General features: G+C 44.8%; 1 protein-coding gene across 1 annotated transcript in view; it reads left to right on the plus strand.

Annotated features, from left to right (window-relative positions):
• The window catches only part of CPNE4 (copine 4), a 277997-nt gene extending 258895 nt beyond the window's left edge, over nt 1-19102 (plus strand). The window contains exons 12-16 of the mRNA XM_058657050.1: nt 6165-6219; nt 7780-7831; nt 10085-10218; nt 14670-14906; nt 18534-19102. Coding sequence (XP_058513033.1) covers nt 6165-6219; nt 7780-7831; nt 10085-10218; nt 14670-14906; nt 18534-18668 — 613 coding nt within the window. The 3' untranslated portion in view covers nt 18669-19102. The remainder of the gene's footprint in view (nt 1-6164; nt 6220-7779; nt 7832-10084; nt 10219-14669; nt 14907-18533) is intronic.
• The last annotated feature ends 140 nt before the right edge of the window (nt 19103-19242 follow it).

Consider the following 19242-nt stretch of genomic DNA (forward strand, 5'->3'; position numbering starts at 1 on the left):
TGAACATTTTAAATTCCCTTAAAGATGCAGACTCAATATGAAAGATAAGATATGGTCCCTTGGGAAATATGTGAAAAATGGTCATAAATGATTCTCTTTAAAATTGTAATGCAGTGCAATTTGTCATCTCCAACTGGCCAAAAAATATCACACTTCTGCAGCTCGGAGCCTCGTTTAAAGAAGGCAGCTGAACATGAACATGGCAGACCCCCTCAGGAAGAGAGGCGGGAGGGAAATGTCCCCAAGGCCTTCCACACAGGCTCCCTGGAAGAGTGCGTCAGGCTGCTGCTGCTTGCCTGAAAACTGACGAGGCCCTGCAGCCTCTCCTTCGCGTGGCTGGAAAGACTGGCAGAGGCAGTCGGGAAACTTCAAGGCTCAGGAATTAATTTATTCTCACATCAAAGTCAGAGAGGTTGGCGCTCAGAAAGAAACATTCGGGCAACAACCGACAGAAGGCGCCAGGCCTGTCCACAGAGCCTCCGGGATTCCTCCTGGCCTCTGGCAACCAAGGGTTTTCTTGCTGCCTCCTTGGTCATTGTCGCCAAGGCATTACAAGGGGAGCCCTGAGGTAGAGCGGCTGCAGCCATGCATAGAGCTGTTTTTCAGGTGGCTTTGGCAGGTGCCTGCTCCCAGAAAGCTAAGCTTTGAACCCAGAAAGTGATGTTGCCAGCTTCTTTCTGCCCCCTCGGCCTCCAAAAGTCATGGTTGTGCATCTGCCTCTCCAAGCACACTGGTCCACGCAAGCACACACATACACACACTCTCAGGCCCACCCAAGAGCAAACATTCCTGATTGATCACACCACTTCTTCATATTCTTTTTAGCATCCTGCTCTTTTTAGACTATCCTAGGCCAAGGTGGCATCCTTGGGACTTACAGAGACAAGGGACTCTTAAGAAAAAGCCTGTCCATCTGCTATCAGAAGATCACAGAAACCCCATACATGTATTAGAGATTGACACCGCCATTGTGTAAAGATGGTCACTGCAGTATACAACAGGGATATTGGCTGCTGAGGCAAGGAGGCTTCTTCCACAGGGAGCTAGGTACTGGGCCAAGCCAAGCTACAACTGAATCCCAGTTTGACAGGTGCTCTCAAGTGTAGGTTGAGTTCATTCTCAAAAGACAGTCTCCTCTCGTTAAGCTGTCTGGTACTGTCTGCCAGCACTAGTTGTTGGTGCTCAGCCTTGGTCACTCATCAAAATCATTAGGAAAGCCTTCAAATGGAGCTGCCTGCAGCTCATACCCAGAGGCTGATCCCGTTATCCGGCGTGCATCTTGGGAATTGGGATTTAAAAAAAATTCCAATCCATGTCCAGAATGGAGATCCAGAAATAGAATAGAGAAGGCTGGGTGAGATGGAAGGACCCAGGGGAAATCGCCTAAGTGCCGGGCACCTCAGGTGCTGGTCTAGGGACAGAAATATCAGAACTCCTGTTAAAGGGGTCACACTCCCATGGGAGAGAAGTGCAATCAAGACCCGAGCCTCGTGTGTCCTGAGTAAGGATGGGAGGAGCATGAAGGAGGAAAGACATAGCTTGCTTCTTTGTGGGAGGGAAGGGGAGAGGAGGATGTCCTGAAGAAGGCGGATTTTAAGTGGATCAAAATTCCCTCGTTCTGTTTTTTGTGCTAACTGGAGTCTGGGTGGACCTTGTCTCATGAACCTTAATCGTGAGCTCACATCAGCCTCCCAAGAAACACAGAGCCAACACCTTGACAGAAAGAGCGTGGGTCTTGGGACAGGTGAATCACATTCAAGCCCGTTCCACTGCCTGCATCCTCAAGAGGTGTGTAGTCCCAGGTCTAGATTACCTTGACTGCAACTGATGCGTCTAACATTCCTAGCCTACCTGCTGTAAGCATTAGCTCTCACGTGGCTAACAAGCAGCAGGTGTTCAACAGATGGAAGCTTTCTTTTCTTTCTGTCTCTCTGTCCTCTCACATGAATAAAAAGATAAAACTGGCTAGCTAGCCCATGTTCTACCTGTTATAAAAGCTCAATACATTTGCATACAGTGTATGCAAAAGAAATCAGAGCTGAAGGTTATTTGGGCCAATGATCTTCAACCTTTTTTTGCTTATATACCCCTAAAGATAGTTTTATAAAAACATATTCCTCACATATTTTTTCATCAAAGTTCAACTGTCTTCATCATGACTTCAAATGTTGAGAAAGACTAAAATTCCTCATGCATTGTAAGTATAGACATTTATGAATACAACTGTTACTTACCTCCTATGACTGCACCCAGAAAAAACTAAATGCCATAGTTACTTGGTTTGCACCAGCAACCATTTTAAAAATACACAAATACACCATTTGGCTTAGCAGTTAAGATACCATTTGTGCCTTCTGCATCCAGTATCGGAATGCCTGGGTTCGAGTCCCACCTCCACTCCAAATTCCAGCTTGCTGCTAGTAATATAGACCCTGGAGGGCAGAAGATGATGGCTGAAGTACATGCTTGGCACAGCGGAGTTGCCTCCAGGTCTCGCATGTAGGTGGCAGGAACCCAAGCCTACATCCTCTGCTTCCCTGGTAAGGGGTTGGATCGGAAGCTAAACAGTCAGAACTTAACCTGGTGCTTTGAATCGGAATGCTGGTGTCACAGGTAGTGACTTGGGCCACTCTGCCACAACACCACCTTCTTATTTTTTAGCATTTTAGATTAGCACAGCATTTGTCACAATCAACAGACTGCATCCAGCTTCTCTTGTTAGTCGCATCTCGTGTTCCTCTAATTGAGTTGTTGCAGTTGCTCTCAGAAGCAACGCACCATGGTAGTTGAGAGTCCAAATGAGTTAGAAGAGGAGGTACTTATGAGCTGTATCACAGACGTTCCCAGAAGATCATCTCAACAGATACCTGGAAAAGTAGAGAACCTGGACACTGATTTCCCTTAGAGGAAAGGACAAGAAGCTTCATTAGCTCCACTTGCTAATCATTCACTTGCTGGCATTCCCAGGAGGGCTTTGCTTTTTGTCCAGTAGCAGGAAGATCAGTTGGAATAGGAGCTTAGCAAGCACCCAGGCACTCTGAGAGGCTGTTTTGGAGTTCATCTCTACTTCCTTGTGGGAGGTCTGTCTTTGATTTCTTGTTAGTCTCCAAATCCTTCTGAAAGAGAGCAAAAAAAAATTTGCAAGTTGTGAATGACTCTCAGACATGAAGACATCTGTCTACGACATCTGTCACCCCGCTGACCTCCAGGATTGATTCAGCTGATCTGACTGGCAAGGCAGGTGTCCCCTTCCTCCCTCACCACTCCGTGTGTTTCCCCCATGAAGCTGCATGCTCAGTCCAAGAGGACGACCACCCCCGCTAGAGGAGGATCGGTCTTCGGTCAGGGGTGCAGGAACAGCTGCACTCTCCTGCTAGAACCCCCGAGCAAGCTCTCAAGAGTGAAGCTCGCGGCTCTGTACAGGGTGTGCTCATCAACTCACAGTAGTCATCACTTTCATTTCTTTGAAGACGTCAAGCTTCTTTCTTGTATCTTAAACGAGATAACAACAATACCCTTGTGGAAGGCAAGCAAGGTAGTTAGCCTTCAGTGACTTACACAGTTAAAGGGATCATTTGGCCTGGACATCCCCGAGACAGCTTACTGCTTACTGTTGAAAACTGACGCTCTCTGCTTGTGTTCTGTTCTGATGATGTGAGATGCGGTCTTGTCAGTGTGGAAGTGTACCCCTGCATCTTCCGGATTGACAGGCTTCACCATTTTCCCATAGTTGCCCAGTGTCCTCTTTCCTGTGTGTCGAGCAGATCCAATCTTGAGTTCTTTGAAGGATTAGCATAATGTGTTCTTTTCCATCTCCTTCATTAGCTCCACTTGCTTCCTGTGTCATAAGACTCTCTGCGTACTTTTATTTTTAAGCAGGAAGAATGGACATTTAAATCTATTATGCTTAGGCTTGCAGTTTATCATTTTTTTTTCCTGTAGGATGTTTATTAGTTAGAGGCTTTGTGGTAACCAACTTCAGAGGATTTATCCTTCCTGGCTCATTAATTATTCCCCTTGTAGGTGAAGCATCTTCCTGCCTTCCACTCCTGGAATTCATTATGGAAGCGTGAATAATGCTCAACAAACCTCAAAACCCACAGAGTGGCGTAGAAGGTATAAAAGGAATATCACTAAGGCTGGGACACTACTTTTATGATTAGAAATGGAGGGAGTATTAGCTCTCATCCCTTCTAGACTCAAATAAGGGGTGTGGAGCCCCCTAGATCTGTTTTGGTTTCTGAGCCGTCTTTGCTGCGCAAGATCCAGCAGAGCTTTCTATTAAGTGTATTCCCCTGAAGTGCCCCTCACAGATCCCTGCCCACCCCAAGCACTGCTGTTTCCAGTAACAAGGAACTGTGGAAGCAAATTATTTCAGTATTTGCAAGCACCAGAACTGTATCTTCTCATAGCTATAACTAATCCTTTGTAAGCTAGTTTGAGTCTCTGTGTATCAGTGTTAATACTTTCCCTAATACTTGTTCAGTGCAGTGCACCAAAACGCCTAGACAAACACAGAAAAAAAGAAGGGAAGATAGTGATTTTCAAGAGAGTTTAGGCTTGGATTTCAAAAATGTTCTCACTTTCTTCTATGTCCTGACCCTTACCTCTGCATTGGTCAGTTTGTGCTTGATAAAGTGTGTTCAAAGTCATCACTCAATACAGGTGACTTCTAAATCCATTAAGTGGTGATAGGCAAGAATCTGCCATTGCTGTTTTGACTTCCTGGTCAGCCTGGAGCAGGCGAGACATCTTCTTTGTTACGGAAGATATTTAAGAGAGTGAGCCCTAATCCTAAAGTGTTTTTCTTTTGACGAACTCTGTCAAGAACTGAGAAGTGTAGGGAGCATCATTCCAAGAATGAAAATGAGCGGTTCTTAGTGGGAGAATTCAAAGGTCAGTGCAGGAAGGACATGCCTGCTGCCAAGATCGATGTTCGAGAGCCCTGCTACAACATCTCTCCAATAGCACAAAATCCACACGAGGACAGTCTTGTTGTCTGAGCAGGGGATTTACATACCGTATGTGCCAATAGGAAATCATGTTTAAATATATGCATATATATAATAATTCTACATACTAGCACAACAGGAAATTATGGCAGCATAGCAGGAAAGGAGTGGATTCCACAATCATGCCGGCCCACCTGGAAATCAGTTTAGGACATTTACTTCACCTAGACTCTCTCTGTCTTTAAAATGCAAAGAACAAGCAGATCGAACTTCAGGCTTGTATGAAGCAGAAATACGTATTCATCCGGCATGCTGGCTGGGCACAGTGCATGTATCAGTAAGCATTCTTCTCTCATCTTCTTAGCAATAATAATGTAAGGTTAGAGTGAAGGTATAATACACATGAATGAATATATTAGAAGCAATATTTCAATGTGCTCAAGAGAAACTAAGCACATCAGTGACTCTCTTGGGATTGCACAAGAATTCTCTCCACCACCAGGAACTCTCTCTACCAGCACATCTGAATGATTTCAATTCATGGGTTTCTTCACTCACCGCTTCTACATATTGAGCACATGTCCTAGGCAAGTACTATAATGAAGATCAGGAACTGAAGCTGTAAAGATATAGACACTAAGGGACACCAGAAAAGACAAGTGAAGAATCGACTGCTTATGACTGCTCTTATGTGATAAGTGGACAAGCATAATGGTCCTATAGAGAAAAGCCAGCTCTGCCAATCAGCTAACCTTGTAGACTTTCCAAATGTTTGTAATATCTTCTTGGACTCAGGCTTGCCTGTATTTAAATCCTGCCTCCTAATTAATATGAACTCGAATGGTCTTGGTCAAAGGACTACCACTGAAGGCAGAGTAGGTGGCAGATCCATATATAGGTACAGATCCTAATACCAGCAGTTTTAGGAGTGACCCAACCAGTGGTCACTTTTCAAAGGCAATAGGAAGTCAGGTCAAGGGGAACGTTAAGAAAAAAAAAAAGAGTTACAGACTGGTGACTGTCCTGAACCTTTGGAATTATGTCTGGATTTAATTATTCATGCTACTGCTTCCCCAACCACTGCAGATCATCAAGAAGCATGAGGCAGCGTTTGGCACAGCAACACATCCTAGTGCAGTGATACTGCGCATTATTGTCTTTTCCTCACTAGCTGAACAAATAAGCCAGCTTTTTTTTTTCTTTTAATTTTAGTGATAAAATGTTTCCAGCATTTGGGTTTGGTGCCAGGATACCCCCAGAATACACGGTAAGTGAGTGGATTGAGAATCTTTCATTTGACTGAAGTCAGGGATAACTTGGATTTCCTTCCCAGCAGCCTCACTTGCTCCCAAAGAGTCGAAGATGATATGAACTCTCTGGAGCCCATCTCTCATTGAAACTTCATCTCCCACTGTTCTGTATGGACGTTCTCAGAGGCTTGGATGAAGGAATCCCTTGTAAACACTTAAGACCTTGACCTCCGGGGCCTTTCCACTCAGATCTTCCTGCGAGAGATCCTTCTGACATGGGCCAACTGTGAATATTCATAGTGAAGATGTCTACAACCCTCCTCATTGAAGTGTCTAAGCACCCATCATGTATGGAAGACCCAGAAAAGCGTGGCCCAGCACCTGGGGAGCTGGAAGGGTCTTAAGACTGCACATGACACAAGGGGGGGGGGGCAGAGACTGTAACAGAGATGTGCTGCAGACATCAAGTCCCCCTCCTCCCCACTGCCCTTGGGTACCAGATACCCCCTGGAAATACTCTCCAGAGAGAACCCAGCTCCTCCAGGTGAATAGTGGAGTCTCTAACCAAGCTTGCTCCTCTCCAGCACCTCTAAAGCCCAAGCTTTGCACTACCAGTCATTGATCCCTCTTCACCAACGATACATGTGCCACAGGTCAGGAAGCAGATGACATTTGCTCCCTCACCAGCTTGGTCAAAGGGCCTTTCCCTCTATATTTCTGCTAGAGTGAACAGTAGTTGAGTTAGGTCCAGCTGTGGCTGGTACGGCAGCATAGCAGGCTTATCTCCGCCTGCTAGCATTGGCATCCCATATAGGCACCTGTTTGTGTCCCAGCTGCTCTACTGCTGATTCAGCTCTCTGCTAATGGCCTGGGAGAACAGGAGAGGTTAGCCTTAGGCCTTGGGCCTCTGCAGCTGCATGGGAGACAGGAAAGAGATTCCTTGCTTCCAGGTTTTTGGGAAAAAAACTAAACACTGTGCTGTTTGATCTTATACATGGGTTTTTCCACATATAGGAATCTGTGTTGCAAGATTTTCAAAATTAGAATAGCAAGTATTTTACCTCTATTACTGTGAAAATCATCCTGCCCTGTGGTTCTATAAATCATGTTGCAATGATTCTTAAATGCCAACAGCTTGGCTGGAGCCTTTTCAACCATCTCCTTGTTGAGTTGGTGGCTTGGGTTATTGAGTTATCTTTTTTTTTCCTTTCAAACCAATAGGTCCAGATAGAGTTCAGCCAAGTCTACACCTCAGCTCATGGCTGTTTCTACCTAGAACCATTTGGAATCATGTTTTTCTGAAATTTGCTGCTGTGATTTTTGCATGCGTTAGCCTCTCCTCCTGCTAGCATTTCTCTTATTCCAAAAAACTTTCCTGGTTCCTCAACTCCACAGGGAGGTTAGAATTTACCCTCTATCTCAGATTGATTGTGGAAAGGTTTAAAATACTTTCTGTGGCTTCACACTTCATGAATGGAAGGGATTCTGATTTGCAAACTCTAAAACCCGCTGCCTCCAAACTGGATTGAGATTCTAATTCTCCGTTCTTCCTTGTGTGCATTCTAATGCATGTCTAGGTGTCACATGACTTTGCAATCAACTTTAATGAAGACAACCCGGAATGTGCAGGTAAGTCCAACATGAAATAAATCCCACATCTCTTAACTCTTCTGGATTCATCTCCCCCTCTTTCTCTGCACCAATGCAGAGTCAGAGCAGAAAAGTGGGCTTCGGCAGCCGAATAAGGTATGCTGTTCTCAAGACAGCAGACAGCCATGCTTACACAGCAGAAAACAGGAGCTGGAATATTGATCCCAGTCCTGGATTCCATGCAAAACTCGTGCAAGAGGTTTAGCCTTGTGGGCAAGGATGGTGACCTTTTCATCTTCTGCTTTTTACATTCACACATTTATTCTTTATGATTTTCTGTACAGGCAGAAGGAAAGGGGAAATCGTGGAAATCACATGACCCTGGGGATGTGTTTGCCAAGGATGTGGCTTCAGTGACATTGAACAGAGAGCTTCATGGCTCAGTGTTAGAAAGATCTGTCTCAGCTGCACTGGTCTATGCTATTATTTCCACTCCACAAAATAATTATACTGAGATCATGACCATAATGATGATGGCGACATTTGTCCTGCTTTCTAAAAAAACAAATCAATCCAATGACATTTGTTGCTATGAAGATCCTTGATAACATTACAGTAGAAATGTCCATCTCTCTCCTATTTGTCAGAGAGGAGGGGCTGCACAAGGGTTCAGTCGGAGCCACGGCAGAGTGTAGAGAATCCAGCTTCTTTCATAGACTTGGTCATTAATATCTAGGAATAAAGCATCAATATCATAGCTTCTGAGCAACATCCCCTCCAAGCCTGAATCCCCATTGTCCCTTATTCCCTGCAGAATCCTTCACCTCCAGTTCTTTGTAGTTTAGACTTCTCTCCTCCCTAGCAACTTCCATTGGATAGCCACAGGAGTGGCTTCCACCAAAGCAGAATGCAATGCATGCCCTAGGGCTGGCCTGTTTATACTCTTGTTTTCCATCTGCTGGATATTTTTTAAAAGGAAGTCAAAGTTGTTTATCTTTGGCAAAACTCAGAGGGAAAGAAATGGAGCTCCTATTCAGCATTACTTTACCTCAGAATCAGGCTGCCTGATTATCTGGCATCTGTCTATAGAATGACAGACTTTGGGACAGGGCCAACTGGGAGCAGCCATTTCCATGAGACTGGAAGCATGTGTAAGGGCAGATCAAAGCAGAACTTATTCACCCAGCACCCAGGAGTTAAGTTTTCAGGGCCTGGGAGCTATAGAGAATGCTCTCTGGAGTGGTTTGTGTGAATTTCTCTAGCCAAAAACAGATCCAGCTTGCTGTGTTAAGACAGAAAGAAATGGTGGGTGAGCTGAAAAAGGACAAAGCATAGAAGAGGCAGCATAGAGCAAAACACCAAGAGTAGCCACTGGGTGAAAATCACTTGCAGGGGTGCTGTTATTGCAGAATCAGGATGGTGGCAATTGTTCACTTTGCAGTCAGGACTCGTGAAGTGTTGGGAGAGCTACAGAACCAGAGCGGCCTCTCCCCGAGAGTCCAGTGCTTAACTGTTTCCTGGGCTGATGTCAATTCAGAATGGAAGCTCTCTTTAAAGGAGGGGCTGACCATGAAGATGAACATCAGACCTCTATGTCAAAGTCCCCCATACATGAGCATTGTAATCGTTTGCTCATCCACAGCACACTTAGTGAACTAGACTGCCTCATGCTCTTTAGAGGAGGGTGACAATGAGCAAGTCTTGGCTTCTGCCCATGAGGAGCTTCACAGCTAGAGACACAGTCATATGTACACACTACTCTTACAGGTGGCCCAAGTGGTGTGCAAGAATGGAACCGCAGGATGTGAAAATAGACACATCCAGCCATCTTACCCATAGATAAGAACACAATTCTTAGAGCCAGTCAGAGAAGTCCACAACTCACTTTCTGTGTGACCTGCGGCAAATCATTTGACCCTGCAGAAGCCTCTGTTTCTTTGTCAGTAAAAATGGGGCAGCATCTATTTCATTATGCTGTGTGGTACAAAGAAATTCTCATGTTGAAATTGACCCATTAGGGGAAAGCAAGGAGGAATGGTCACTTCTGGCTTGAGCTCATCAAGAGAGTGATTCCAGTTAGGATGAGGCAGCAACACCAGCAGTGTGGTATTTCTTGTCATCTGAAAAACATAGATGTGATGTTGTTAAGGACGGTTTGAGGAAATTCCATGCTGTGTGTGTGTGTGTGTGAGAGAGAGAGAGAGAGAGAGAGAGAGAGAGAGAGAGAGAGGGAGAGAGAGAGAGCGAGCGCCTGTATGTGGAGAATTGTTCACTTTGCTGGTTTCACCCTAGGAATTCAAGGAGTCGTGGAAGCCTACCAGAGCTGTCTTCCTAAGCTGCAGCTCTATGGCCCCACCAATATTGCCCCCATCATTCAGAAGGTTGCAAAGTCAGCCTCGGAGGAGACCAACACCAAGGAGGCATCGGTAAGCAAAGGGCTGACTCAACTGCTAACGGGATTTCCCCACTCTTACCTGGATATTGGCCAAAATGGTTATCCACCATGACAGTAACTTCCAATATATTCTGTCCAGCTGAGTTTGGACAAGTAACTTAACCTACTTCTATCTTCAGTCTCCTCCTCTGAAAAATGGAGATAATGAAACCCATCTCTTCTGTCTTAGCGATCAGATGGCCTCCACACTGTCTGAGCACAGGAGACATGATTTGCTAACCTTGGGATATCCGACAACTGTCCGTGGAGACAGAGAAGACAAAAAGTGCACAAGTAAACTTGCTTTCCAATTTGCCTGTGTAACAGATGGAAACAAAGGACCACAAGAGTAGAACAATGAATGGTTCTGTCTCCTATGATAAAGTGCACCAACACAAAACATCACCACAAAGAGTCAATTCCTGTTCCCCTGCTTGTTTTGTTTTTTGATTACACAAAGCAAGACTATACAAATAGATTTTGACTTTTTGTCTAGATCTGTTGCCTTATTAACTTTTCTATGCATCATGTTTAATATATTTTTTTAGCTATGTGGGGTTTTTTTTTAATAGATTAGGTAGACGATTAGTGAAACCGGAAGCTCTCTGTGTAACTGTATCCTGGTTTCCGTGATACTGCGTTGCATAAAGGATAGTTTATACTTCTCTTTCATCTTCTTACATCAGTTTATTCAATGTGTTTGCACTGTTCCCATGTTCTCAGACTTCCTTCCTGTTGTAACGATGGAGAGCCACACTCCTAATGCCAGTGCTACAGTTTGAATAGATTTGGTTCCTGAACTCAGGCAGACGTTTAAAGTTTAAGCCCAAAGTCTTATGTTAGCGATACTAAGAGGGTGGAAATTGAATTCAGTTCTGATGTTTGATAGATGGGCGTGGGTGGAGAGTCTCAGGCCATTGGGGCATGCCCTCTGAAGGCAGTTCTTGTAAGAGGGTTGATTTTAAAAACCTGAGTAAGACCCGGCTCTTCATTTCTTCTTCCTTGATCTCTGTGATTGTTCCTTTACCCTCATTCAGCCATTGGCATCCTCTGGCCTCACCAGAGAGCCAAACTCTTCAGACCTGCCCAGTCCTGGACTGTGAAAACTCCAAAACTAAAACAAAACTAAGCCTGCTTCCTTCCTAAGGCCCTCGACTTGGTATTTTGTTGTAGTGACAAAAAGCTGACCCTGACAGTCAACTCTCTCTTTTTTGCATTGGAGCAACATTCCCCTTCAGTTATCCAAGGACTTTAACACAAGAGTAATATACCCATTCTTCCCCCTTGTCTAGTTTTTTCCTTTCCTACTGAATACCCATTCCAATGATCGGTTAAATATTCTGTGGAATCTTCTTTCTCTGTTAAAAATCTCTCTCTTGACCTCATTTTACCCCTTAGCTATTGCCCTGTCTTTATACCACATTAGATAAAAAATAAAACAAAAACAAAAAACAAAAACAAAAAAGTAAAAAAAAAAAAAAAAAGCAGTTGTGTGTACTCCTGTCTCCATCTTTCCTCTCATTTGTTTTTTCCCTTGAGCCAGGCAAGCTTGCTTCCCCCAACGTTTCATTGAAAACCGTATTTGCCAAAGTCAAAAGTGTTAAAACCAATGATCAAATGTCAGCCTGCATTCCAACCTCACCGTGGCTTCTGACACAAGTGGTCACGTTCCTCCTTTTGCTTAAAAAAAAAATTTTTTTATTGGGAAGTCAGCTATACAGAGAAGAGGAGATACAAAGAGGAAGATCTTTCATCTGCTCATTCACTGACCAAGAGGCCCCATGGCTGGAGCTGAGTCAATCTGAAGCCAGGAGTCAGGAGCTTCTTCCGGGTCTCCCATATGTGTACTGGGTCCCAACACTTTGGGCTGTCTTGACTGCTTTCCCCAGCCACAATCAGGGAGCTGGATGGGAAGTGGGGTAGCTGGGATACAAACTGGTGCCCACATGGGATCTTAGCACATCAAGGCAAGGACTTTAGCCACTAGCCTACTGTGCTGGTCCCGATTACATTCCTCTTGACACACTTAATTCCTCTGACTTCTAGGAACATGATGTCCTATTAATCTTCCTGTCCTCTCACTGACCACTCTCAGAACCTTTTGCTAGTTCTTCTTGCTCCCGTTGAATCATAAATGTTAAATATTCAGAATGCTGCCTGCAGATATCTTATCTGTGTGCAGTTTTCTTGCCCATTGTCATGGTTTCTTGTGCCATAAAGATGCAAGAATAAGTGCATATTTGCTGTCCAGACTCTCCACTGACCTGTGAATTCTTGCATTCAGCTGTAGCCTTGCATGTCTAATGCGACAGTGTAGCAGATCCAAATCAGAACTCTTAATCCTCTCTCCTCTCCCAGCTACTGTCTCTATCTTCCCAGTCTCTGATCTCACTCGTCCCCCAGTCTCTTAGACCAAAACATTGAAGTCATTTTTGAATCTATTCTTTCCCTCAGTTTCCATGTCGGTTACTTTCTGCTGTTACCAAATTAGCTGAACACTTGGCAATTTAAAGTATCCATAAACATTTATTCTCTCTCACATTTTCTGTGGTCCATGGACTCAACTTACCTGCCAGCACATTCCCCTTACACACCAGGAGCACAGCTCCTCCGCAGAGGGTTCCCTTGTCTCTGCACTGTCTGTGTGCCAGGGCCCTGTTGTCTGACTACTAAGTCACAAACAACAATCTGAAGTGGGCAGTTCTAAGGAGTCTGTGACTATAGATTTTTCTCCTTGAATTTGTGCTACCGAGGGAAAAAAAGAAAAAGTCCTTTCCTTATCTAAGCAAGGTTTTAGGTATATTCAGAAAGTATCACATTTCTTCCATGAGCGTTTTCCTATCCTGACTTTAGAAGAAAACGGTTACTTCTAGCTTTATTGGAAATTTCCATCAGGCTTGGTCCAGCAGTTGGCAGTCCATTACTTCTAGCTAGATGGAACCTGAAAACACCAGCTTCCAGAAAGCCTGAGAATGCCTTTAAACCAAGGATTTTTAATCCGTTTGTTGTATTCACCCATTTAGCAGCTGGTGTAATTCTTAAACCCCTGGCTCTTAATAGTTTTAAGTGCACAAAATAGACTGCACTTTAGAAATGAAACTGATTATGTTGAAATGCAGCTAAAGAAATATTTTCATGTGGCATAAATTCATCATAAGTACAATGGCATCCTTACTTACGTAATATATTAATTTATAAGAATCAATTGCTGGTCTTCTGTGGTTTCTAGGTAGTGTTGAATAAAAATGGTAGACTGAAATATATGCAGCCACTGTCATAGAACAGGAAAATATCTATGATTTCTACTGGGGACTAAGTCAGAAGTATAGCTACTACTAATTTGAGTTATTGGTAGATCTATAGTTGAGAAAAAGATAAATTTCAGTTATGGGTTAGTGAAAATTAAAATGTAATTAACTTCCAAGTTCTTAGGCTGCCTAAGAGCTCATAGACACAGTTGAAGAGCATTTTCTGTATACCAGGGATCAATACACTCTATCCCACAGCCTGTGCCTCAGCGGCTTGCAAATCGGGAAGGATTTTTACATGTGTTAGTGGTTGAAAAAATATAAAGAATACTTCAAGACACATAGAAATTACATGACGTTCAAAGTTTAGTGTCTATAAAGAGTTTTCCTAGAGCACAGACACTCATTCGTGTTAAATACCATCCATGGCCGTTGTCACACTGCAGTGCTCGCTGCTCACATGATGCTCAGAGACCAGTATGGTCTGAAAGGCAACAATATTTATTAGTTTCCCTTTCTGGAAATCAGGATCCCGACCCTTGCTCCAGCTCAGCCCTGATAATGAGATGATCATTCGGGGTTTGCTCCTCAGGCGATGGAGCTGGGAGGGAGAATGACATTGATCCAGTCAGAGGAGTAGCAGAGAGGAAGGCACAAAGGGCCCACAGAAGTGCGATTCGCAGCACCTGCTTTCCCATTTTGAAAGCTAAATTTGCATGTATTAAGATTCCAGCTTTTAGTTCAGGTCCTCAGTCGCGCTGGCCGCAGGGCTCCCTGTCTTAAGGGACAGGGATTTGTGTGTTGAGCAGCACAGCTGCAGGATTTTAAAAATCGGAAGGCGCCCACACACAGCGTGAGATATGAAGGTGCTGAGAACCAGGGGCAGCAAGGACCTTTGCACAGGGCCTCACAGAGCAAGGCTTTGAAGCCAGCCCTCCCGACTGTCCCCGTGCCCTAGAACACAGTCGAGTGCTAGCATCAGTAAAGCTGTAATTATAGTGTCTGCCCTCCAGTTCTATTCCTCAAAGCCCATCCCTGAGTCCCAAAGCCCGCCGACACAGGCACGCGAAGCAGCTTCTGCCCTCAACACCGCTGGAGTCAGTGTACAGTGGAGCCACCCCGAGGCTAACTGGTGTCCTGTTGTCCTGTCTCCCCCTCTCTCCATCCTCCATCACGCCCTGGCCTCCGGCCCCAGCAATACTTCATCCTGCTGATCCTGACCGACGGCGTCATCACAGACATGGCGGATACCCGAGAGGCCATCGTGCACGCCTCCCACCTGCCCATGTCGGTCATCATCGTGGGAGTGGGCAATGCTGACTTCAGTGACATGCAGATGCTGGACGGTGATGACGGGATTCTGAGGTCACCCAAGGGAGAGCCTGTCCTTCGAGACATCGTCCAGTTCGTGCCCTTCAGGAACTTCAAACACGTACGCACAGACCTTGGGGGGTGTTTCCCACGGGAGAGCAGAACCAAACACGCCCCTCCCCCACCTGTCCACATGCTAGTAGCAGTAAGAACAATGGCACCCAAAAGGTTCCGTGAGGCCTGCCCTCCTCAGTATTATGTAAACTGCCCAGGGCCCAGTGGTGTCCACAAAGTGTCAAGAAGATGAAACTCAGCTGGGATTCTGTTTGTCAAGGCATGTGCCCTGAGAGAATTTCATAATCTGGTAGACATTACAGAAAATAATAGAAACGATATGATACAATAGATGCAAAGCTAAATGTTCTATAAATGTATAGTAAAAATCATCAAAGATTTAGTCAATTCATGAACAAGACAACAACATTAATTCAAAGAAGTAAGAGAGTTAAATACAACCCGTGGGAAGAGCTGCTGGAGTATGTTTGCTAAAGGATATCCAAGTTGGTTAATGACCAACAGTTAAAATCCCACACATGCAGCAGCTTTGGCATCTCCTTGGAAAAGAATCCCTCCTTCCCAAGCTGCAGCATCCTCCAAGATCCGAACCACGCATGCAGTGACGTTTGTGTCCCCACGTTGCAAGGGGTCCTGCCTGGAATAGCTTTGTTTTGTGCATTGCAGTCTCTGCCGCATTGAGGCTCAAGCCAGCTGCGTGGTCAGAGAGGAAGAAACCACAGATGCCATGTCTTGCTAAACTGCCAAACAGATGAATCCCTGGCATAACTCACAATGCAGGCACATTTGATTCCCAATCTGAGTTCCCACTGGATAAACTAAATCTAGGAGTAGAAGGGGGATGGATTGTTGTTATGACTGTTTGTTACGGTGCACCGTCAACCCGTCCATCCCTGTACTTCATTGTGGTCCCAGTGGCAGTCTCATTGTCAGACTCCTTCGCATTTGCAGTTACTGTTTGTTCTACCACCTTCTCAGGACAAGCTTCCTAATAAGAATAGAAATAAATCCCCAGCCCCGTAGCCTTGGCTGAACCCTCTATGTCCTGGCCTGCTATGAAGAAACTGCACAATCCTGTGCTCCTCGAGCGATGAGGTATTGTTTGTTCATAACTGTACAGTTCTCCTTGTAGAGAGAGCTACAGTGATGAAAATCATTAAGAGAGCAGAAAATCAATCCTTGACTGCAGAGTTGCATACACAGAGTTGTGTAGCAGCAGCCACTGCCACCTGCCTCCCTGACAAGCTCCCAGGGCTTGTGGGTGAGTGGGATAATGGTGCTGTCACATCTCATCTTCAGCACTCCCCATGAGGAAGATTCCTAGAAGCGCTCATTGAATGAAAGAGGCTCACCAAGCCCTCCGGTTGTCAGCCAGTGGGCAGTAAAGAATGACATTGAAAACATATTCTTTTAAGTGGTCATATGGTACAGCAGTGAAGGCATTGCTTGGGATGCCCCTTTCCATAGCTGAGTGCCTGACTGAAGCTCCAGGTCCTCTGCTTCAGATTCCACACCAAGAGGTAGCTGGTAATAGCTCTGAAGTACTTGGAAACCTGTAACTTGCATGGGAGACCCAATGTGGTTCCAGACTTCTGCCTTCTGCCTGGCCCAACCATGGCTGTCACAGGCATTTGGGAGTAAACCAGTGTTTTAAAGCACTCTCTTTCTCTCTCTCTCTCTCTTTCTCTCTCTCTCACATACATATGTCAATTTCTTGCTCTCCCTTTCAAATAAAATGACCATAAATAGTGTTCTCTACAAGGAAAGCTATGCTACATCCAGTCAAATTTGCACTCCCATCATCCATGAAGCTGGTTACTTCCCAAGGGGCAAGGAAGTGAATTCTAGGTTTTGATGTCCTGCTCCGCTTTGTCAGCCAAACAAAAGAGGGAGCCCCATCTCTGCACTGCCTGTAACTTTGCCTGAGTGAAGATGGAACAAAGAGCCCATAATTGTGACCACATATCAGCAAAAAAAAAAAAAAAAAAGCATCTGCTAAGCACCCTATTGGTGTTTGACAAGAAATCAGATGTCACTGCAGGGCTTCGGAGCGGAAGGAAGCAGCCATGAGGAAACTGTACAGCTTCACCTGGGTATTTGATGAAGGGCAGAGCCCCAGTGAGCAATTAATTGAGGAGGCTGACAAGGACCATGCCTTAAATGGGGCACAAAAGTGGGGTGCTGCTCCCAGCCTGTGCCATGAGACCCTCCGGCTGCTTTGTGGATGCCGAAGGCAGAGTGCCAGGAGCAGGCTCAGCCACCTTATCTGCATGGATTTCAAATTAGATTTTGAAAAACATTTCATTATGCTAATTAAACAACTCTTACTGTTTTCTGTTTTGCCTTTGAGGCTACAAGGCCCTAGCAAATCTGAGTGATTGGGTAATAAGCTATATAAAAAAGAAAAAAAAAGTAACCAGGCCATTTGGCCTTTCATCCAGTTCTCATTCCTTCAAAATCTCAGACACTTATTGGCTGGTCTTTCTGCCTCAATTTTCCACCTCTTCGATGCTAACTAACAATGCGGCTCTGGCCACTGAAGTTACCCTCCTGCAGGGTTCCAGGGTCCGTGCATGGCGTCCACCTCAACTTTCTTGCACTGCATTCGTCCCCTTGTACTACCTCTCTGTCTTTGTACTGTGTCTCTGTCCCTAAACCATGGATCTTTAATGCTGATAGGAGAACACTAAATTAATTAATTATTCAAGACTGTCTATGACCTGACCTCCAGCTCATCACCCAGCTGAGTTCCCCACTGACCCAGCACCTGTAACACGCTAATCCACACTTCCTCCAGCCTCACCACAAAGCTCTGTCTCGGACATGATCAAATGCCATCTCCCTACCCCTTTTCCATGGTTTTTGAAATGTGTTCAGCTCTGCAGATGATGGCTCAAGTATTTGGGTCCTTGTCACTCATAGGAGAAACCCAAATTGAGCTCTTGATGGCTGGTTTAAGCCCGGCACAACTCTGCCTGGCAAGGGAGTAAGCCAACCATTGGGGTATCTCTCTGTGTCTTTCTGTCTGTCACTCTGCCTTTTAAATAAAATGAAACTAAAATAATTTAAAATGTGTCCACCTCCCTCTTGGATGCCAGCTGTCACTTCCTCCTAGATAGCCTTGTCTCTTTGTTCCCAGTGCTCTGACGTCCGTACCATGACTCTCCAGGGTGGATGTTTTCAAGTTCCAACATACAGTGGAGGCACTGGGCATTGTGTTCAGTGCTGAGGCCTCACTCAGCAGCTCAGGATTGGGTCTGAGGGTCCAAGTTGCTAATAAGTTTCCATGTGACGGTACAGCTTGTCTGTAGCTTTAGTCATGTTCTGCCTGTGTCAGGGTTCATAATGGATGTTGCTCATACCAGGCTCCCCTCGCATGATTAGCACAGCCCTAATGGCAAGCCTCAAAGCCTCTTCACCTTTGCAAAGCACCTGAAAACAAAGTGCCTAGAATTGCATGAAAACCAGACATAAAACTGCAGGACAATTCATCGTCCCATGCAACTGACGCTCACCTTCCAATGTCAGTGGACATGTTTTCCCAATACTCTTTTGGTAACTCTTATTTGGAGTTGACCCCCAGCAAAGGAACCATGAATGAGCCCAGTTTCTCAGGGCAGGACCAATTCTTTGACCACAAGCCAAAGTCATGGTGATTTCTTCCTCTCCGCAGGCCTCCCCAGCTGCCCTGGCCAAGAGTGTGTTGGCAGAAGTCCCAAACCAAGTCGTGGACTATTACAACGGCAAAGGGATTAAGCCAAAATGCTCGTCAGAAATGTACGACTCTTCCAGGACACTAGCACCATGAGCTTTGTATACTTTTACAGAGTTCCAGAATATTACTCCTGCTAATATTTAATACTTCTACTACTCCTGTACTTTAAAAAGCTACACATTTAAAAATAGCACGTTTTGGTGATTTTTAACTTTTTTTTTTGCATGTGTAGCCCCAACACCTGGATCTATTAAGCCCTTGCATTGTTAAAGACTTTTTACAAAGACCAGCAGATAATAACTTACTCTTTACATTATAGCATGTCGCCTTGAAATAAAATGGTATCTGTATCTGTTTTTTATACAGGTTTGTTGAAATTTTGCTAAATTTCTTATTATCTTTACATTGTAAAGCATTTTGAAATATTTATTGAACGTTGATAGCCAAAACATACCTGGGTTTGTCTGCTACAGGCTCAGAGACTTTTCAAAAAGGCACATGCATGGACTGTATCTTGCATGTTTCAAGTAACTTTAAAATCAAACACCACACTGTTTCTGCAGGTGTTACCTTCACTTTTCCCTGATGAAAATGGTCTCTGAGCTAAAGAGGATGCATAGTGGTCTGTCTAGAGGGGGCTTCAGACATCCAGCCCCTCTTGGCTTTC

The sequence above is a fragment of the Ochotona princeps genome, chromosome 30, assembly GCF_030435755.1.
Source record: "Ochotona princeps isolate mOchPri1 chromosome 30, mOchPri1.hap1, whole genome shotgun sequence".
In the NCBI taxonomy this organism is placed as follows: Eukaryota; Metazoa; Chordata; class Mammalia; order Lagomorpha; family Ochotonidae; genus Ochotona; species Ochotona princeps.